Source organism: Hemitrygon akajei, chromosome 5, assembly GCF_048418815.1.
Source record: "Hemitrygon akajei chromosome 5, sHemAka1.3, whole genome shotgun sequence".
In the NCBI taxonomy this organism is placed as follows: Eukaryota; Metazoa; Chordata; class Chondrichthyes; order Myliobatiformes; family Dasyatidae; genus Hemitrygon; species Hemitrygon akajei.
The window spans coordinates 191,993,634-192,017,504 of NC_133128.1; the positions used below are offsets into that span (position 1 = coordinate 191,993,634).

The 23,871-nt window shown below is 40.7% G+C and overlaps 1 protein-coding gene across 2 annotated transcripts in view; it reads right to left on the reverse strand.

Moving 5' to 3' along the window:
* The window catches only part of LOC140728601 (inactive dipeptidyl peptidase 10-like), a 1,645,453-nt gene that overhangs the window by 156,963 nt on the left and 1,464,619 nt on the right, over positions 1-23,871 (reverse strand). For both annotated transcript variants that reach the window (XM_073047583.1, XM_073047584.1), the window contains exon 8: positions 18,187-18,307. In XM_073047583.1, coding sequence (XP_072903684.1) covers positions 18,187-18,307 — 121 coding nt within the window. The remainder of the gene's footprint in view (positions 1-18,186; positions 18,308-23,871) is intronic.

Consider the following 23,871-nt stretch of genomic DNA (forward strand, 5'->3'; position numbering starts at 1 on the left):
CTTCTGGTGAACAGATTTCCTTCCACCCCTCCATTTCCTCTATTCCCCACTATGACCTTTCACTTCTTCTCACCTGCCTATTACTTCCCCCGGGTCTCCTCTTCCTTCCATTTTTCCTTCTGTCCACCCACCTCTCCTATCAGACTCTTTCTTCTCCAACTCTTGTCCTTTCCTAACCACGTGGTTTCACCTATTACCTTTCATCTAGCCTCTTTCCCCTCCCTCTACCTTTTCATTCTGGTATCCTCCCCTTCCTTCTCAGTCCTGAAGAAGGGTCTTGGTCCGAAACGTTGACTGTTCACTCTTTTCCGTAGACGTTGCCTGGCCTGCTGTGTTCACCTGGAGTCTTGTGTGTGTTGCTTTGGATTTCCAGCAACCATAGACTTCCTCGTGTTTGCGATCTGTATGATCTCTTGTGTTTATGAAGCAAATGTGGGTGTGGCATTGAAATGAACATTCACATGCACAACGGTGTGTTAATGGCTGCAGATCACCATGATTTTCTGGAACAAAAGCTCATTGTATTCATTATTAAAGTTTCAGAGGGACTAGGAGCATCCATCATCTCAGAATGTCATCAATTATATTCTCCTCTTGTGGGAGGCTTGGGTTGTACTTCTCACTGTTGACATTTAGAGCTGAAGGATAACTAATCTACAGAGACATCCCAATTTACCAATCAAAACATTCCATAATATTGTAAGGTTCACATGACCAAACAGCACGGATGCTGTTATGATGTCCCTTGGGCACTACCAATTTTATAGTTCAAAGTTTAAAATTTAAATTGCATTTATCATCAAAGTATGTAAACTATATACAATTTTGATATTTATCTTCTTACAAGCAGTTTAATGTTTCTAACTGGTTTGGTTAAGAGATCCAGGGCTAGGGTTTAATGGTGCTGTTTAAATGGAGGATTCTGAGGTTCAGTCTAATTTCTTTGCCATTCCTCCATTGTTCTTCGTTTGTGTGAAGTGAGTACAAAAATGCACTTCCTGAGGTTAATAGCTCACTGTAAACTTCAATCACACAGTCAGTTATAAACTTAGAGATTGGAAACTGTTGGTAGTTCAGGCAGCATCTGAAACATTTTCAGTGTTTCTGTCTACACAGATAACATCACACCTCCACAGCCAGCACGACATCCAAAACAGCCTCTCAGCAACTAATGAGTATCTGTTCATAAGAGTCACCTCTTTACAGATAATCCTGCACCTACGTACACACAAACACACTAATCATCTGCATATGAACTCAAGCTGTTACTTGTATATTGTGCTTTATATATGGCTTTTATACTTATGTTTATTGTAGTCTTTATGCTTATTTTGTTTATTTTTAAACTGTATCAGGTCCAGAGTAACAATCATTTTGTTCTTCTTTACACTTGTGTACTGAATAAATTTGCACTCACAAATTTCTACAGATGTACCATGGAAAACATTTGAACTGTCTGCACTACCATTTGGCTTCTGGAGAGGGCGGGGGGTGCAAGGCTAAACTAAGCTACAGAGAGTTGTAAACTTGGTCAGCTCTGTCATGGGCACTAGCCTTCGTAATGTCCAGGACATCTTCAAGGAGCGATGCCTCAGAAAGGTGGCATCCATCATTAAGGACCCCATCACCCAAGTTGTGCTTTGTTCTCATTACTACCATCAGGGAGGAGGTACAGGAGCCTGACAGCAGTAAAGAGCTGGAGGGAGAAGTGGAGGAATGAATTTGGGATGGCTCTCAGGTTCGTCAGCATACCTCAGTGAATATACCACTGTTATGACTGACTTCCTAAGGATGTGCATAGAGGAGTGAGCACCCACAAAAATATACTGAGTCTTCCCCAGCTAGAAACTCTAGATGAATCAGGAGAGTTGTAAGCTGCTGAGGGCTAAACCTGTCGTGTTAGGGGCTGTGATGCAGAGAGATAAAAGAGAACCAGCCTTGGCCTCTGGAAGACAATTGTGAGTGCTAAAGAGACAACTTCAGACTAAATTGGAATCATGGACAGATGGTCGACCACTGTAGCAGGATTTACACAAAATAACTTCCTACATGGTTTAGATCGGGGAACATGGGAGGCAATGTCCCATTATTCCTGGATGAGTGCAATGACTTTTAAAGGGAGAACAATGACTTTCATGAGCCCCCACATCTCTCGACGAAACAGTAATCTTAGCCTCTGAAGGTGAGGTCTGGGCATCTGACAAGAGAACGAATCCAGAAAAGGTGTCTTGTTCAGTATTGGCTGAGCACTGAAAATCTGTGCAAAGTTATCAGCTGGAGATTTTATGGGCACGTTCAACCTCTGCATCTCTGTTTGCAACTGGATCCTCAATTTCCACAGTCAAATTAGCTTTGATGACCTTACAGCTGCTTGCTTAGTCCTCTGCTCTTCTCCCTACACACACATGACTGAATAGCTAAATATAGCTTCAATGCTATTATACAAATTTTCTGATGACACTACATTTGTTGGATGAATCACAGATGGTGATATTTCAGCATACAGGAGCAAGATAGATCAGCTGGTTTGGTGGTGCGCAACAACACCAATACCACCAGGTTCAAGAACAGTTACTTCCCTTCAACCATTTGGATCCTGAACAAATTTGCACAACCCTAATCAGTATCACAGATTAGCAACACTCTTTTTAGAAGGTCTTTGACAAAGTTCAGCTCAAAATATGTAATTAATAATAAAACTGTGGAGCTATCCAAACGCTATCCTAATATAACAATCCCCTAAAGAGGTAGTGCTGAGCAAACTTGGAGGCCTAAAGATGGACAAGTCCTCTGGTTCTGATGCCACTGAAAGAAATGGCAGAGGTTACAGTAGAGGGTTTGGCAATGATTTACCAAAATTCTCTGGACTTTGGGTAGATCCTGGCGGACTGGAAGATAGTGAATTTCACGGCACTGTTCAAAAAAAGATGTAGGCAAAAGGCAGGAAATGATAGGTCAGTTAGTTTAACACCTGTAGTTGAGAAAACGCTGGAAGTTATCATTAAAGAAGAAAGAGTGAGGCATCTGGTAAGAAATGGATCCATCAGGCAGACGTAGCATGCATTCAGCAAAGGCAGGTCCTGTTTGACAAACTTACTGGAGTTCTTTGAGGATATAATGAGAGCAGTGGATAGAGGGGAACAGAGGGACGTTATTTACTTGGATTTCCAGGCGTTCGATAAGGTGCAACATAAAAGTTGTATCCATAAGATAATGGTGCACAGAGTGGGGGTGATGTATTAGCATGGATAGAGGATTGGTTAGCTAATAGAAAGCAGAGAGTTGGGATACATGGGTGTTACTCTGGTTGACAATCAGTGGTGAGCAGTGTGTCGCAGGGGTCGGAGCTGGGCCTGCAAATGTTCACGATATACATTAATAATCTGGAAGAGGGGACTGAGTGTAGTGTATCTAAGTTTGCTGATGACACTAAAATGTGGAAAAGCAAATTGTGCAGAAGGTACGGAGAGTCTGCAGAAAGATATAGATAGGTTAAGTGAGTGGGCAAGGGGTCTGGCAGATGGAGTACAATGTTGGTAAATGAGAGTTTATCCAATTTGGAAGGAAAAATGAAAGAGCAGATTATTATTTAAATGGTAAAAAAATTGCAGCAGCTGCTGTGCAGAGGGACTTGGGAGTGCTTGTGCATGAATCACAAAAGGTTGGTTTGCAGGTGCAGCAGGCTATCAAGAAGGCAAATGGAAAGTTGGCTTTCATTGCTAGAGGAATTGAATTCAAGAGTGGAGAGGTTTTGATGTAACTGTCTAGGGTACTGGTGAGGCCGCACCTGGAGTACAGCGTGCATTTCTGGTCTCCATACTTGGATATACTGGCTTTGGAGCTGGTGCAGGGGGGGCTCACCAGGCCGATTTCAGAGAGGAGAGGGTTAGACAATGAGGAGAGATTGAGTCATCTAGGACTGTACTTGCTGGAATTCAGAAGAATGAGAGGAGATCTTATAGATACATATAAAATTATAAAAGGGATATATAAGATAGAGACAGGAAAGTTATTTCGACTGGTGGGTGAGACTAGAACTAGGGGACATAGCCTCATTATTCGGGGGAGTATATTTAGAACGGAGATGAGGAGGAAGTGCTTTTTCCAGAGAGTTGTGAATCTGTGGAATTCTCTGCCAATGAAGCAGTGGAGGTTACCTCAGTAAATATATTTAAGACAAGGTTGGACAGATTTTTGCATAGTAGCAGAATTGAGGGTTATGGGGTAAAGGCAGGTAGGTGGAGATGAGTCCATGACCAGATCAGCCATGATCTTATTGAATGGCGGGGCAGGCTCGACAGGCCACATGCCTACTCCTGCTCCTATTTCTTATGTTTATTTATTATCAAAGTATGTATGCAGTATACAGCTATGAGATTCGTCTTTCACAGACAGTCATGAAACAAAGCAGATTTATGATACTTACTGTAGTTCACAGACCTTTTCTAATTAGCTGCCACTAAGTTAACAAATTTCATGACAAACACTAGTGATATTAAACTGATTCTGGCAACGCACACAAATTACCGGAGGAACTCAGCAGGCCAGGCAGCATCTATGCAAAAAAGTACGGTTGATGTTTTGGGCCGAGACCATTCAGCAGGACTGGCCTGAAATGTTGACTGTTCTTTTTTCCATGGATGCTGCCTGGCCTGCTGAGTTCCTCCAGCATTTTGAATTTCCAGCATCTACAGATTTTCTTTTGTTTTTAAACTGATTCTGATTCACTGATTCATATCAGTGAAGCAATACATGAACATATTTGGATCTCTAGACAATGGAGAGATTGATTTACTTTAGTCGCTGGTTTCAGACATAGGTGGCCTTCTTAATCTTTTCTTTATTCAACAAACACATATAACTTTGAATTTCTTTAGATATTCTTTGATCTAGGATTCGAGGAAACCCAAGAAAAATGGGTTTAGTGCCATCTTCAAGTGGCTTATTACGAAACCTGGTGTGTGATCTGAATTTACTCTGACACTGCATGGGCAGTTCAGGAGTGCAAGCAGAAGAGTTTCTGCCTCATAGCTTGAGTGAGGTGTCCTGTGTTCAACCCCGGCTTCGGTGCTGAGGATGTGACATTCACATATTTTTCCCATGACCTCTGCTTGTCCTACATCCCAGAGATTTGCAAGTTGGTGGAATAATTGGGCACTGCCTTTTGCCCTTAGTATGTAGCTGAACGGTAGGACTGGGAGCAGGGGTGGGATTCGATGTGTATGGGTGTGGAATTAAATTGGATATGTGTAAATGTATTCTTGATTATCAGCTAACTTGTTCCTGTACTGCATGAATTATGACACGACTCTGATGCACTTGGCTAATGTATCCTGAATTACTGAGTTCCTTCTTTATCATGCCGAGCTACAAACATAATTTATTCTTGGAAGAAATGTAACCATTTTGCAAGTTGCCAAAATGAAAACTGTTACAATTCATTACGACAAAACACCTTGAATATGATTTGGTCTGGACTGTTAAATAATTTTTTATTGAGCATGCTGTGTTAATTTATGCCACCTTGATGGACATTCAAATAAAGCCGTGCTTCTGCAGACTAATGTCAACTTTTTTGCAGTCACTCCTTTGTAGATGCAAGGAGAGTTAAATTACACTGTGCTGTGACTATAACGTGAACCCCTCTGAGCAGATACAGGCTGCCAGGACAATTTGCCTGACGTAGATAGGGAGGCCACTTTGTCAGGCATGTTCCCAGTGGTCACCCATTTCAATTCTACTTCCCATTCCAACACATCAGACCACAGCCTCCTCTACTGATGCGATGAAGCCACACTCAGGTTGGAGGAACAACATCTTACGTTCAGTCTGGGTAGCCTCCAACCTGATGGCATGAACATTGATTTCTCGAACTTCCAATAATTGCTACCCTCCTCCCATTCCCTATTCTTGTTTCTCTGTCACACCTTCTATTCTTACCTGTCCATCATCTCCCTTCCCTTTCTTCCATGGTCTGCTATCCCCTCCTATCAGATTTCCCTTCTCCAGCCCTTTGTCTCTTTCACCAATCAACTTCCCAGCTTTTTACTTCACCCCTCCCCCTCTCCTGGTTTCACCTATCACCTGCCAACTTGTACGTCTTCCCCCACCCCTCCTCCGCCTTCTTACTCTGCCTCCTTCCCCTTCCTTTCCAGTCCTGATGAAGGGTCTCAGCCTGAAACCGATTTACTGTACTTTAGTCCTCAGATACTGCTGACCTCCTCCAGCATTTCTGTGTGTTGCTCTGGACTTCCAGCATCTGTAGCATTTCTCACATTTGGAATTTGTTGCCTTCTATAAACAGCTATAGAGCTAATGATATGAGTTATAACTTCTATGCAAAATCATATTGTTCAGTTGGCACGAATTAAATCATCCTACCAGCCTTATGGGAGGGTGGGCATCTATTTTGGCTGGATCACTAGATCATTCCAGATGTCTTTGTAGTTTGCTAAAGGGCCTGGTAAATACAGGGAATGTTGACCATCAGACCATAAAACATCGGAGCAGAATTAGACCATTCAGCCCATTAAGTTTGCTCTATCATGCCATCATGGCTGATCCTGGATCCCCCTCAACCCCATGCCTTCTCACCATATCCTTTGATGCCCTAACCGATCAGGAAACTATCAACTTCCACCTTAAGTGTACCCCCAGACTTGGCCTCCACTGCAGACTGTGGCACAGCATTCCTCAGATTTACTACTCTCTGGCTAAAAAAAAATAAATCCTCACTTCTGTTATAAAAGGTTGCCTCTCAGTTTTGAGGCTGTGCCCTCTAGTTCTGGATATCTCCACCATAGGAACCATCCTCTCCATATCCACCATATCTAGTTCTTTCATAATTAGGTAGGTTTCAATGAGATCCCCCTCACATTTTTCTGGATTCCAGTGGGTACAGGACCAGAACTGCCAAATGCTCCTCAAATATTAATCCCTTCATTCTTGGAATCATCCTCGTGAACCTCCTCTGGACTCTCTCCAATGACAACACATCCTTTCTGAGATATGGGGCCTAAACCTGTTGACAATACTCCACGTGTGGGCTAACTAGTGACTTATAAATGCTCAGCAATATCTCCTTGCTTTTATATTCTATTCCCCTTGAAATAAACAGCAACATTGCATTTGCCTTCTTTACACAGACTCAACTTGTAAATTAACCTTCTGGGAATTTTGCATGAGGACTCCTAAGTCCTTCTGCACCTCTGATGTTTGAACCTACTCTCCATTTAGATAATAGTCCGCACTATTGTTCCTTTTACCAAAGTGCATTATCATACATTTCCCAACACTGTATTCCATCTGCTACTTATTTTGCCCATTCTTCCAATTTGTCTACGTCCTACTGCAATCGCTTTGTTTCCTCAGCACTACCTACCCCTCCACCTATCTTTGTATCATCTGCAAACTTTGCCAAAAATCCATCAATTCCATTACCCAAATCATCGACAAACACTGTGAAAAATAGTGGTCCCAATACTGACCCCTGAGGAACACCACAAGTCATTGGCAGCCAACCAGAAAAGGCCTCTTTATTCCACTCACTGCCTCTTACCTGTCAGCCATTTCCCTATACATGCCAATATCTTTCCTGTAATGCCAAAGGATTTTATCTTGTTAAGCAGCCTCATGTGTGGCACCTTATCGAATACCTTTTGAAAATCCAAGTAAATGACATCCACTGCCTCTCCTTTGTCCACCCTGCTTGTTACTTCCTCAAAGAACTCTTAACAGATTTGTCAGGCAAAATTTCCCTTCACAGAAACCATGCTGACTTTGACTTATTTTATCATTAATCTCCAGTACCTCGAAACTTCATCCTTAATAATAGACTCCAAAACTTTCCCAACCACTGAGTTTTAGGCTAACTGGCCTATAATTTCCTTTCTTTTGCCTTCCTCCCTTCTTAAAGAGTCAAGTGACATTTGCAATCTTCCAGTCCTCCGAGACCTTACCAGAATCAAATGATTCTTGAAAAATCATGAACAATGCATCTATTATCTCTTTATCAACCTCTCTCAGGACTCTAGGATGTAGTCCATCTGGCCCAGGTGACTTATCCACATTTAGACCGTGGTGTTTGCCCTGCACTTTTTCCTGCAATGACACTCACTCCTGCTCCCTGACACTCATGGACCTCAGGCAAACTGCTGCTGTCTTCCACAGTGAAGACTGATGCAAAGTACTCATTAAGTTCATCTGCCACTTCTTTCTGCCCCATTACTACTTCACCAGTATCATTTTCCAGTGGTCCTTTTACTCTTAATATAACTGGAAAAACTTTTCGTATCCTTCTTTATATTATTGGCTAGTTTGCCCTCATATTTCATCTTTTCCCTTCTTATAGCTTTTTTAATTGCCTTTTTTTGGATATTAAAAGCTTCCCAATCATCCATTTTCACACTTACTTTTGCTACCTTATATGCCCTTTACTTGGCTTTTATGCAGTCCTTAACTTCCCTTGTCAGCCGCGGTTGGCTACCTCAGCCATGGTTGCCTACCTCTGCCATGTGAGAATTATTTCTTCTGTGGAACGTATCTATCCTGCTCCTTGTGAACTATTCCCAGAAACTACAACCATCTCTGCTCTGCCGTCATCCCCACCAGTATCCTCCTTCTATCCACCTGGCAAGCTCCTCTCTCATTCCTCTGTAATTCCCTTTATTCCATTGTGATACTGATACATGTGACTTATGCTTCTCACCCTCAAACTACAGTATGAATTCAATCATATTATAATTATTGTCTCCTAAGGGTTCCTTTACATTAAGCTCACTACTAAGATCTTGGTTATTACTCAACACCCAATCTAAGATAAACTTTCCCTGAGTGGGCTCAAGCACAAGCTCCTTTAAAAAGCCATCTCATAGGCTTTTAACAAATACCCTCTCTTGCAATCCGACACCAACCTGATTTTCCCAATCCACTTAGAAGATGATGATTTCATTACTATTTTCCTTCTATCTTGTTACACAGAATCTCGTTTGATTGGCTTTGGATATTGTCGACAAGTATGTGCAACAACATTGTTCCCTATTCTCGACTTAACCTTAAGCTTTTTCCTTTTCCTTCGACTGCTGGGTAGATGTCAGTAGAGATGTGGTTACAGTTGCTGTGAATTTAATATTTCAATGATATTTGAGTAATTTCGATGCTTTTCTTCCTTGAATGGGTTCCTTGGTTCTTCGCTTCGTGGCTGTCTGACGAATCTCAGGGTTGTATACTGCATCCATACTTTGATAATAAATGTACTTTGGAAACCTTTGAATCTTCTGTCAGTATTATTCACTTAAGCATTCTTGTTCATCTAAATAATTCATTACGAGTCATACATATAAATACGTGAATTGCATATGTCATCATGCTACCACACGATATGTGCGCATGAAGTAAAAGTGAGCGTGAAGTTAGAATCACATTTCGGACTCCACTACCTTCTGCTGAATTAGTTTAATGTTTTGAAGCTACAAAACATAACAGTCATGATCTTATAAATCAAATCAGATATAAATCAAAGATAGTGTGCAACAGAGATGTTAGAAAAACAGCCAGGAGATGAGGCATAATCATAGCCAGTGGGATGAGTTACAGGGCAAAAGAGGTGTGGGGCAGTTAAACAGAAAGCAACAAATACTGTATGGGAAGTCTTACATTTGAATGCATACAGCCTAAGAAATAAAATGACCTTGAAATTCAGCTACAGATTGGCAAGTATGACATTGTAGCCATCTCTGAAACTTGGCTAAAGGATGGCTGTAATTGGGAGGTGAACATCCAAGGATATACGAGGTGTAGGAAAGACAGGTTAGTAGGCAGAGGAGGTGGTGTGGCCCTCTGTATAAGAAATAATGTTAAATCATTAGAAAGGGATGACATAGGATCAGAAGGTGTAGAGTCTCTATGGGTTGAGTTAAGAAATGGCAAAAGGATCCTAATGGCAGCTGTATACAGGCCTCCAAACAGCAGCCAGGATGTGGATTACAAATTACAGCAGGAGATAGAAAAGGTGTGTCAGAAGGGAAATGTCATGATAATCGTTGGGAATTTTAACATGAACATGGATTGAGAAAACCAGGCCAGCACTGGACCTTAAGAGGGAGAATTTGTAGAACGTCTAAGGGATCGATTTTTAGAACAGCTTGTTGTTGAACCCACGAGGGGATTGGCTGTGCTGGATTGGGTATTTTGCAATGACCTGGAGATGATCAGAGAGCTTAAGGTTAAGAAACCCTTAGGGAAGAGTGATCACAATATGTTCGAGTTCACTTTGAAATTTCAGAAGGAGAAACTAAATTTAAATATGTCGATATTTCAGTGGAATAAAGGAAATTACAATGGCATGAGAGGGGAACTGGTCAAAATTGACTGGAAAGAGATACTAGCAGGAAGGACAGCAGAGCAGCAATGGCTGGAGTTTCTGTGAAAAATGAGGGAAGTGCAAGACAAATATAGAGCAAATGAGAAGATTTTCAAATGGAAGAAGGACATTACCAGGGCTGACAAGTGAAGTCAGAGGCAAAGTAAAAGCAAGAGAGAGGGCATACAAGGAATCCAAAGCTAGTGGGAAGATAGAGGATTGAGAGGCTTTTAAAAACTTACAGAAGGAAACTAAGAAGGTCATTAGGAAGGAAAAGATGAATTATGAAAGGAAGCTGGCGACTAACATCAAAGAAGATACTAAAAGCTTTTTTTAAGTAGATAAAGGGTAAAAGAGAGTTGAGGGTAGATATAGGACAAATACAAAATGACCCTAGAAATATTGTAATGAGAGATGCAGAGATGGCAGAGGAACTGAATGTGTATATTGCATCAGTCTTCACAGTGGAAGATGTCTGCAGTATACTGGACATTCAAGAGTGTCAGGGAAGTGAAGTATGTGCAGTGAAAATTACGACTGAGAAGGTGCTCAGGAAGCTTAATGGCCTGAGGGTGGATAAATCTCCTGGACCTGATGGAATGAATCCTTAGGTTCTGAAGGAAGTAGCTGGAGTCGATAGATTCTGGCATTGTACAGGATTACTGGAAAATTGCAAATGATACTCTGTTATTTAAGAAGGGGAGGAGGCAGCAGAAAAAAAACTATAGACCTGTTAGCCTGACATCAGTGATTGGGAAGTTGTTGGAATCTATTGTTAGGGATGAGATTACGGAATACCTGGAGGCACATGACAAGATAAGCCAAAGCCTAATGCGAGTCTTTCCTGAAAGGAAAATCCTGCCTCACTGACCTACTACAAATTTTTGAGGAAATTACAAGCAGGGTAGACAAAGGAGATGCAGTGGATGTGGTGTACTTGGATTTTCAGAAGACCTTTGAGAAGATGCCACACATGAGGCTGTTTAGCAAGATAAGAGCCCATGGAATTACAGGGACGTTACTAGCGTGGGTGGAGCATTGGCTGATCGGCAGAAAACAGAGAGTGGGAATAAAGGGATCCTATTCTGGCTGGCTGCTGGTTACCAGTGGAGTTCCACAGGGGTCGGTGTTGGGAATGCTGCTTTTTATGATATATGTCAATGATTTGGACTATGGGATTAATAGATTTGTGGCTAAGTTTGGTGATGATACAATGACAGGTGGAAGGAGTGGGTAGTGTTGAGGAAACAGAGAGCCTGCAGAGAGACTTAGATAGTTTAGGGTAATGGGCAAAAAAGTAGCAAATGAAATACAATATTGGAAAGTGTATGGTCATGCACTTTGGTGGAAGAAATAAGACTGTTATTTAGATGGGGAGAGAATTCAAAATGCAAAGATGCAAAGGGACTTGGGAGTCCTTGTGCAGGATACCCAAGAGGTTAACCTCTAGGTTGATTCAGTGGTGAAGAAGGTGAATGCAATGTTGACATTCATTTCTGGAGGTATCGAATAAAAGAGCAGGGATGTGATGTTGAGGCTCTATAAGGCACTCGTGAGACCACACTTGGAGTATTGTGTGCAGTTTTGGGCTCCTTATTTTAGGAAGTATGTGCTGACATTGGAGAGGGTTCAGAGAAGATTCGCAAGAATGATTCCAGGAATGAAAGGGTTACCATTAGAGGTACATCTGGCAGCTCTTGGGCTGTATTCCCTGGAGTTCAGGAGAATGAGGGGTTATCACATAGAAACATTTTGAATGTTAAAAGCCTGAACAGATTAGGTATAGCAAAGTTATTCCCCATGGTAGGGGAGTCTAGGACAAGAGGGCACGACTTCAGGTTTGAAGGGTGTCCATTTAGAACTGAGATGCAGAAAAATTACTTTAGTCAGAGGGTGGCAAATCTGTGGAATTTTTTGCCATGAGCAGCTGTGGAGGCCAAGACATTGGGTGTATTTAAGGCAGAGATAGATAGGTTCTTCATTAGCCAGGGCATCAAAAGGTATGGGGAGAAGGCAGGGGAGTGGGGATGACTGGAAGAATTGGATCAGCCCATGACTGAATGGCAGAGCAGACTTGATGGGCCGAATGGCCTACTTCTGTTCCTATATCTTATGGTCTTATTTAATGGGAAAGGAGGCCTGGATAATCAGGTGGCCTATTCTTTTTCTAAATGAATTTGTTTGCATAAACTAGTCTGTTGGTAATGGAAAATTAGTAAGGAAGTGAATGTGATTACCTCATACTGTGCCACTTTTTAAAGTACTCTCTGATATTAAATGGATGAAGAAATGATATTTTCCTAAGGACTCAATTAACAAAAAGCCGGTCGGTGGCATAATGGCATCCACACTGGGCTTTGAGGCGAGTGGTTGCAAGTTCAAATCTGTCTAACTCCTAGCACGCTCTCCATCCGTGCTGGGTTGAGTGTCGAGCTAGCAACTCAGCCTCATAAAAAATAGACAAAAATGCTAAAAGAATGCCAAGTTGCTGCCTGATGTGCCACAAGGTGAGGAGGAGAACAGCAATTAACAAAGATATGCCTTAGGCAAAAATGAAGCTTCATTTCTAAAATGTGCCAATCACTTATTTGAATTTATTTATGATTATTTATGACTAGCTATGATGTTTCTGTGAAAGAAACTCCATAATAGTTTTAATATCATGTGTGCATACATAAAAATATACAAATTTCAGGACTTCTGATATATCTCTTCCATTGATTGATTTAGATCTCATCTTGAATGATTTTCAGCTATTTCAGTTGTCCTCACCATCAGTATGTGTTCTACTGTCATTTAAAGGAAGCCAAAATATGAAAGCGATCTAGTAGGCAACGCACACAAAATGCTGGTGGAAGTCAGCATGTCAGAGAGCTCCTATGGAAATGAATAAACACAAAATATTCTACAGATGCTGGAAATCCAGAGCAACACATACAAAATGCTGGAAGGACTCAGTAAGTTAGGACTTGGCCCAAAACATCTTGAGAAAGGCTTATTCAATGTACTTAGTAGATTGGACTCTGTAATTCACGTTGTGATGCATTTATGGTTTCTGGTTGCTTTCTCTGTTGTTATTTTATGTGATTTTTAATTGGGGCGGACAGACTTTATGGCTTGCAAACAATGAACGACTCGTTACTGGATTGAACTGAACTGAAAATGCCTGGACTGGTTTGATGATTTGTGGATTGGAGTTTTATATTCTGTGTTTTTTGCACATTTATTTACTATTTGTGCAATTTGTTCTTTTTGTTTGTTTGGGTTTTGATGTTTTTCTTTGAATGGGTTTCATGGTTTTCTTTCTTTGCTTCATGTCTGTCTGTGGGAAGATGAATCTCAGGGTTGGATACAGCATAGATACTTTGATAATAAATGTACTTTGAATCTTGAATCTTCGAACCTTTGTAACGTAATGGTGAGAATATTAGCGTGTTACTGAAAAATATTGAAATACTGTGAAAACTTAGGTCTGTCAGGAAACTTAATTTTACAACACGTTGACCAATGTGTGGTGCAAAAGCAGTGGAACAAGAGCTGTTCAATAAATCTGGATCTGCTCATGATGCCTTAGCCTAAGGACTAGAAGCAAATTCGTAGTGGTAGTACAAACATGAACCGATCACAGCAACTTCAATCACCCATGTTGGAACTTCAATGGCTTTGCAAAGAAACATGACAGTAGAGCTTCACAAGAGATTCTGCAGGTGCTGGAAAAACAGATCAACACACAGAAAATGCTGGAGGAACTCAGCAGGTCAGGCAGCATCTATGGAGGGAAATAATGAAGGGTCTCAGCCTGAAATGTTCCTCCAGCACTTCGTGTGTGTTGCCATTTCTCCATGCATATTCTATAACAATGTTAGTGAAATAATGGCCCTCCTTTTCAGTTGGACACGCAGCCTGGTATTAACTGGAGAAAGAAAAATGGTTCTATTGACGAACAAATTTTCCACCCCGGGATGTAAAGGTCACTGAATAAATTGAAATAAAGACAGGTGACAAATATTGCAAATAACAAGCACTGGAGAAGCAAATCTGATTGTTCTAATAGCATAAGCATGAATCTTCCTTGGTAAAGCTAATCTTTAGAGAGGATTTTCATAATAATTAGAATACTTTCTTTAAGGTGACGGTGATGGCATTATATTGCTAAGGGGGGTTGTGGTAGTCAGTCACTTTCCTGTGAATTCCAACTGCAAGAGATTTGCTGACCCTACAGAGGTCAACACATAAAGACTACTGGGAAGATTTTCTGCTTAAAAGCTGACAGTTCTGCTTAGGAATAATGGATTTCACTTATTTAACGGGCCGGAAGTTCTGGATTCCTAACAAAAGGTGGAAACTCCATTTTTGGCTCAGCTCTTTGACATTCCCAGGACACCATGCGGTGATATTAAACTCCTCATCTAACAGGGAACACGGAACACAGGAGATTTCACAGCAGCTGGTTCAAGCCCAGTCAGACCTTTGATTTCAGTGGGTTGAGGCGTAGGCTGCAGGAAGAAAGGCAATAGAAATAAATTTGCAATAATTGAGTCCATGTGCATGTACTTAAGGCATCTTCCCCCTTCCTTTCCAGTCCTGGAGGAGATCTTCACCCTGAAACATCGACTGTTTATTCGTGTCCATAGATACTGCCTGACCAGTTGAGTTCCTCCAGCATTTTGTGTTTGTATATGTACAATACTATACAGAGGTCTTAGGCAACTTAGATTTTTATATGGTATGGCCTCTGTAATGTATGGATCTATTTCTTTTAGAGCAATGACTCCCCCCACCCCCCAGCACTATACTGATCTGTTGTCTACGCATGTGCGTTGTTCTTTCTCTCTCTCTCTCGCTGCAATGTGATTACACCAGTTAAAGCCATCTCCCGCACGTGTGCCTTATTTAATTGATACGTTGTGTACAGGCACAACAAATTGGTGATGACTATGAGGGCGGAGCTTAGTTAGAAACAATTCTATTTCTATTTTTGATATCTTTTTTTTCCTTTCAAGGTTCTTTTGAAGACCCTGACCTGATGTCACACTCTGACTTCAGTTCTTTGCAGGAATACGACCCGCTCTTAGGCTTCACGACCGGCCGCTTTTCGATATCCCAAGGACGCGGCCTTGAAGGCGAGCATGCCTTCAGGCTTCCATGTTGATTCAAGGCTGGTGCCACCACCTGATACGTCACAGGAGATCACAGAAGATCGGAAGCAGTGTGCTGGCTGCTGGCTGCATGCTCAGAGACCCGAGTTCTTTGGGCACGGGGCTCAGAAAAAGCATCACAACAGAATTTTAACACCATAAATCAGCGAGTTGTTTGTTATGTCTCCCCTCTCACTGTAAACAGGGACACCTCTTTTTCTATTAGGGAGAGAGAGAGCCTGTGGTATGTTGAATACCGGGGTACTGTGACTTTGTTGAGGCTTTGCTGTAAGCTTGAGTGCTCAGTGAGGGGCACCAATGCTTTTTCTGCTGGTGGGGGGGTTCATCACTTTGCTGCTGCTTATGCGGGGGAGGGGCAGCTGGGGGGCTTTGGGGTTCTCATGTTTTTACTGCCTTTCATTCCTTGGGGCACTTCTCCGTTTTTGTGGATATTTGCAAAGAAGAAGAATTTCAGGATGAATACTTCTCTGACATTAAACGTACCTATTGAATGTCAGAAAACATCATGAACTGCACCATGGCATGAAACAGCAAAAGTTAAACAGTACAGAGAAGGCCATCACAGACACCAACAAAAGCGTGTGTAACAGTAAAAGATGCGCTGAACTTAAAGTGATAATAATGTGGCGATGGTTTCGTTCAGGAAAGTTGACAAGTTTGGTGATGTTGATGAAGGGCATATTGAGAGGGCTGAACTGTATAGTAATGCAAACAATGTGGAGGAGTGAAAGGAAGCCCCTACTCTTCTCAACTTCATGGGTACAAGAATATACAGTCTCTTATGCACCATATTAACCCCTGCAAAGTTAGCAAGCAACACGTTCGACAAAATTGTGACAACTTTACAAAATCATTTCAGCCTTAAACCACTGGTAATAGCTGAGAGATTTAGATTTTTACAAAAGGAACCAATCAAAAGATGAAAGCCTTTCTGAATACACTGCAGAACTGTACCAACTTTCCCAGCACTGTGACTTTAGAAATGGACTTCCTGATGCATAAGGGACAGGCTTGTATGTGACATGCATAGTGAAAGCAATCAAACAAGGCTACTGGCAGAATCAGACCTAACCCTAGAGTTGGTATTGACTATTGTAATATCGTTACAGACTGCAGCAAAGGATGCATCAGAACTACAGAAAGGGAGGTTAGAATGTGAAATGCACAAAGTGTCCCTGAATGATGCAAAAAGCCAAAGATGTTTTCGATGTGGCAAATTCTCACCTGATGTAGATGGCTGTTGGTTCAAAAAAAAATCTGCAGAAAATGTCAGAGACAAGGTCACATAAAGAGACTGTGCAAGGCAGACAAATAGCACAACCGAACTAAAGTCTCAAACACAAAACTAAGCAAATGCATGAAGTTACTGAATGTAAACCAGAATCAGGTAACATGGAGTCTGACAAAGGTGAACTGTCATGCCCAGAATTGCATAATATTACTGAAGCAGATGGCAATATAATATGGATTCAATAGTTGTGTCCGATGTAAAACTAAAAATGGAACAGGATACAGGGCCAGGATTGTCCCTAGTTCCAGAACAGACAAACAGATTTTTTCTCAGATACCACTGGCGATGCTAAAGACATACATGGGTGAAGAGTTTCTCCGAAAGGCAAACTGAAAGTAACTCAGAATCAGAATCAGGTTTATTATCACCAGCACGTGTCATGAAGTTTGTTAACTTAGCAGCAGCAGTTCCATGAAATACGTAATATAGAAGAAAAAATAATAATAATAATAAATAAGTAAATCAATTACAGTATACTTATATTGAATAGATTAAAAATCATGCAAAAACAGAAATAATGCCTGGCACAAACTACCAGCCGATTTTCTTATGAGACTGCATGACAGTGTACCTAAGAGAATTGATGCAGTTTTAAAGGCAAAGGGTGGTCACACTAAATATTGATCTGATTTAGATTTTTATTGTTTTCCACTCTTTATAGTAACTTTTTGATATTTAGAACCTTTTCAATTCATTATTTTTTAAATTATCTTCGCTTCACTCATTTTTACATGTGCCAAGAATTCTGTACTGTACTTAATTGTATTTTCTATTTTTTCATGTTTTTATTGTGATTAATTATTTGATGTCCCAATAATCTGAGTGTTAAAGATGATTGTCACACAGACAACGATAGGTGTGAGCGGCAGATCTGATGACCTGCGGTGACTGGTGGATGGTGGCTGCAGCTCAGCTGCATCAAAGGCGACCCAGATGTGGGGGGGGGGGGTGGTTTGGGGCTGCCATTCACAGTTGAAGAATACCTACCTGTGAGTTTGGACATAGTATTCTTCTTGCAATCCATTAAAAATAAAGGAATAATAACTTTCCATGACAGAATCTTCAAAATACATTTTAACTCTTTACAAAACCATTAAAATCTCCAAAATAATGATACCATCAATGTGAAGAAAGAAAACCTTCTGGCTGACTTAAAATGGCATAACACATCTGAAGATAGATATTTTATTCTCACTTTACGATTTTCTGACTTATAACCCCAGTATTAGGTTTCCTGCTAAAATACAAAACTAATGTCATTTTTAGAAAACCATTTGCTAACACTCTGCACTAATGTAATACCTTCATTTGAAACTATTATTTGACTTCCATGTTTTATTTCAGGCTGCTGCCTAGCAGTGTCTGATTTATCCTACCTTCATATAACCAGTCTGCAATCCCGTTGTAGATTATTCCCTCCTTCCCTGATGAAGTAAGACGCAACGCACTGCTTTTTACTTCCGTCTGGTAGTAGATATTATTTTCAAAAATATATACCTAGGATTTAAAAGAAGACAACACGTTTACAAAGTAGCTCACATCTCAGATGCCGAGAATATACTTCTTAGAAAATCTGAAAATGCTAGTGTATATGGTGTCCAGGAAGTTGAATTAACTCAGGCATAATGGCAGTCTTTTATGCATTATGTTTATGATTACCTTGAATGGAAAATCCTACAAAAAGTATTGGATATGGCCTAGTCCATCATAGGTAAGGCCCTCCCAATCATTGAGCACATCTACATAAAACGCTCTCATTGGAAAGCAGTATCCATCATCATGGGACCCCCACACCCTCATCATGCTGATGTCATCAGGAGGAAGGCACAAGAGTCTCAGGACTCACACCACCAGGTTCAGGGACTGGTACTACTCCTCAGCCATCAGGCTCTTCAACCAAACGGGATAACTTCATTCAGCTTCACTTATCCCTTCATTGAAATGTTCCCACAGCCAATGAACTCACTTTCAAGTACTCTTCTTGATACTTATTGGTTATTAATTTATCTTATTGCTTTCTCGTCTGCATTTGCACAATTTGTTGTCTTCTGCACACTGGTTGAACACCTCAATTTGGTGGTCTTTCAATAATTCCTTTATAGTTACTATTCCCTAGACCTGCTGAATGTGCCCACAGGAAAATGAATCTCAGGGCTGTATATGGTGACATATACAGTAGGTACTTTGATAATAAAATTTACTTTGAACTCTGAATGTTTGAAGAGTGTTAATTACACAAAGGAAACTTTTGCAACTGAATTATCCAAATTAAAAGTTTTCTCCTTTATTCATGGATTTGAATTACTCCAATTTATGCAGAATTCCCCAATAAACATCTTATAAGCTTCAACATTAAAGTACAACACTGGTACAACAGTATCCCTTCACCCTTATTTAATTGTACATATTGGATATATATTTAACTGTAGCCATGGAATCTGCATAAGATATGACATTCTGAATCATTATGATTGAACCGGTGTTTGGAGCCAATTAAACTAGATGAAGTATTTAGTTCATATATATTCCAGTAAGAATTAATGGTTTGTGAAAATGAATTTGGCTGAAATGAAAAATGCCTAATTGTAAATGTAATAATTGTAGACTTTTTTAGTTATTTAATTTATGTATTTCTTTCTATAAAGATTAATGGCATTGAAGATCCAAAATGAAGAAATAAGGTGCTTAGCACAGGCATGCAATTTAATGGGCAAATTGTTTTATTAGACACAGGACAGAATTACATTTTCTATAATTCATAATGTACTCTGGGTATTTTGTATTTATTTATTTAGACAACAATGCCCAATACAAACAGTATAGATAATAATGAGATAAAATTGAATACATTTAATAGTTGTCCACAGTAAATGTAAAATTAATGTCAATTACAGATTGTATCGGCAGGTCTTGGAAATGCAGGAAAAGATTGAAAAGATTACATCATCCAACATAACTTTCTTACAATGATCCATAAAATTGCAAACCACACGCTTATTTAAAGAGCTCAAGGTGTATAATAACTAGGGTCATTCACAATTTAATACAGTAGAGCAGACTTGATGGGCATAATGGCCTGATTCTGTTCCCATACCTCATGGTCTTATGATTCCTGTTAGTTGGGCCAACTCTTAAAGAACAAAAACTAAATTGACAAAATAGCTGGGACTTCTTTCGTTCACTTAGCTGGGACACTATGCTGCTTAATTGGCCAAGAGATGGTTGTTGAAAAGACGCTAACTAGTGTCAGTTGCGTGCACTGTGCTCAGAGAAATTTGTTTTTAAGTAGCATCATTTGTGTGTGTTTGTGTTTAAAAAGCAGTGATTTTTGTCACTGATAGTTGGTCAGAAATAAGCAGTAAGACAATTCAGAACTGTTTTGCTGACTGTAGATTCAAGCATTCAGACCTGGAGATGTCCAAAATGGCCAGGAATGAAAATGAAACAATTTCACCATGTTAGGAATTACAAAGTTATTGACAATCATCTGGAATGTTACTATGAAAATGAAGATTTGGAGGATACAATCTTCTAAAGCATTGTTAGAAGACAGTTATTTTTTTGCACCAGGTGTCTACACCGACTTGGTTCATTTACATTCAAAAGAAAATGGCAAATGAATTCCTCTGTCCATAACTATTAGGAACTAATACAGTTTTATAGTACTATAGAGGTATTGCTAGAGTATTTCATTTTGAATACATGATATGTAACGCAGTTAAATACTAGTTTGCCCTATTCAATCCCTTTACCTACAAGGGTGATTTATAAGTTCGTGGCCTAGGGTAGAAGGAGATGAGTTATTAACTTCAAACTTTCTGCATAATCACTCAAAGAATTGAACTGCACATGCATGTAACGAGAGCTGTATAACTCATCTCCTTTACCTTAGGCCATGAACTTATCAATCACCCCTGCTGTGAACACTTTCTGGAGGTCCAAGCCGCCGACTTCTACAAAGAAGGGATCCGTATGCTCCATGACCGCTGGACTAAATGTGTAAATGTAGGAGAGGACTATGTTGAAAAATAAATGTGCTAGGTTTTCTAAAATTGACTCCTTTTACCTTAGGCCATGAACTTATCAATCACCCCTCGTATTTCCATGAAACATCGGCTAATTAATGCAGCTGCTTAATTGGGCCAACATGTACTGGTTCCGATGTCTCCCAATTAACCGGGATCCGCGTAATTGGATAGAATCAAAATGAATTTATAACATTTGACATACTATGGAGATATATTTAGTGTACACTATGATTTAGGAACAACAGAATTGTTACAGAATGGGAAGAGACCATTCTCTCCATTGCGCTGTCCTGTGCTGTTCTCAGCAAAAACATTCTATTCAGTTTTCACCCCTGACTCTTCTTCCATGTCCCTGTTGTTTATTCTCAATTAAACTTCTCATTGCAGTAAAGATGAGTACAGAGCCAGGCACATTGACTGACTTTCTCCATGCTGACCACCAAATACCATGACATAAAAGATGGAAAACCATTCCTATTTTCTACCTCTCACACCATTCCTCCTTTACATGGCATTTCAGGGACTTGTCTGTATTCTTAGACCATAAGATATAGGATCAGAATTAGGTCATTCAGCCTGTTGAGTCTACTCCAGCACTTAAACATGTTTGATTGTTTATCCCTCTCAACTCCATTGTCCTGCTTTCTCCCAGTAACCATTCATGCCCTTACTAATCAAGAACTTATCAACCATGGCTTTAAATATATCCAATGGCTTGTCCTCCACAGATGTCTATGGCAATGAATTCCACAGATTCACCACCCTCTGGCTAAAGAAATTCCTCCTCATCTCTGTTCTAAAAGGTTATTCTGAGGTTGTGCCCTCTGATCTTAGACTCGCTCACTACAGAAAGCATCCTGTTCACATACACTCTATTGAGGCCTTTCAATATCTGGTAGGCTCTAAACAAGGGGACTGCATTTCAGAGTACAACTTGCTATTTCTTTTAAATTGTGCACGATATTAGGTGGAAATTTCAATGGCAAAATTGCACAAAGTTCTTCCTACTCAGAAATACAAGAAAGTCTCCAGATGCAGAAATCCAGTGCAACACGCACAAAATACTGGAGGAACTCAGCAAGTCAGGCCCAAAAGTCAATACTTTGGGCTGAGGCCACTGCTCAGATCAAGTTTTCCAGAAAATTCTGTACCATTGTTAGCAGTTGCCTCTTCTCAGCCTGACCTTCTCAATTGTTTTTTGGTCTCTAGCTATTCTTGAAACTTTAAAATGATAGCAGTGCTCCAGTGGCGATTGTCAAAATACTTTTAAAATGTCAGGAAAATCAATAGCATAATATATTGCCTTCAGACCATGACTGACAGCAGATGCATTGCTTCCTGGAAAAATACCATACCTTTCATTGCTGAGGGCAGCTATGGATCTCCTTAGTACAAGAATGCACATTTCTCTGCACTTTGATCCACCTGCAACACATGTACGTTTTGATGGCTTACATTTGACACTGATGCCCCGCAGTTTTAAATAAAACTGTGGACATTTTTCAAGCAAATAAACCATAATTTTTAGTATTTACTTTTTATTGATCAGAAATAATGAAAACCTTATAGATACAGGTATTTTACAACCCAGTTTTGCACACTTTGCATCATAATTCAGAGTATTTTGGCAGTTTTGTTCATCTACCTATGGGAAAGACTTAAAGAAGGCTGAAAGAGTGCAGAGAAAATTTACAAGTTGTCCTAGGACCAACCATCTTCAGCTTCTTCATCAATGACCTTCCTTCCGTCATAAGATCAGAAGTGGGGATGTTCGCAGATGACTGCATGATGTTCTGCACCATTCATGACTCCTTAGATAGTGAAGCAGTTCATACCCAAATGCAGCAGGACCTGGACAATATCGAGGTTTGGATTGACAAGTGGCAAATAACATTCGAGCCATGCAAGTGCCAGGCAATGACCAGCTCGAACAAGAGAGGCTCTAACCATCATCCCTTGACATTCAGTGGCATCACCATCACTGAATCCCTTACTATAAACATCCTGGGGCTTACTATTGACAGGAAACTGAACTGGTCTAGCCATATAAACACCGTGGCTACCACAGCAAAGCAAAGGCTAGGAATCCTACGGTGTGAAACTCACCTCCTGACTCCGCAAAGCCTGTCCACCATCTACAAGGCTCAGGTCAGGAGTGTAATGGAATACTCGCCACTCGCCTGGATGAGTGCAGCTCCATCAACACTCAAAAAGCTTGACACCATCCAGTACAAGGCTGCTCACTTGACTGGTACCCCTTCGACAAGCATCCAATCCCTCCACCATCAGCAAACTGCTGCAGCAATGTGTACTATATACAAGATGCACTGCAACAACACACCAAAGTTCCTAAGGTAGCACCTTCCAGACCCACGACCCCTATCATCTAGAAGGACGAGAACAGCAGATACCTGGGAACACTACTTGGAAATTCCCCTCCAAGTCACTCACCATCCTGACTTGGAAACATATTGCAGTACCTTCATTGTCACAGGGTCAAAATCATGAAATTCCCTCCCTAACAGCACTGTGGGTGTACCTACACCTCAGGCACTGCAGAGGTTCAAAAAGGCCTTCTCAAAGGCAGCTATGTATGGGCAATAAATGGCTTGGCTGGCAATGCCCACATCCCGTAAATCAATAAATAATTTTAAAAAATAGCAGCAAGAGAAAATCTGCAGATGCTGGAAATCCAAGCAACACATACAAAATGCTGGAGGAACTCATCAGGTCAGGCAGCATCTATGGAAAAAAGTACGGTCAGTGGTTTGGGCCTCTCAGGAAGAGGATGTCCTCCTTTTTCAAAGAAAGGGGCTTCCTTTCCTCCACCATCAATGCTGCCCTCAATCACGTCTCTTCCATTTCACACATGCCTGCTCTTATCCTATCCTCCCACCACCCTACCAGGGATAGGGTTCCTCTTGTTCTCACCTACCACCCCACCAGTCTAGCACATAATTCTCTGAAGCTTCAGCTATCTCCAATGGGGTCCCACTAGCAAGCACATCTTTTCCTCCTCTCCATTTTCTGCTT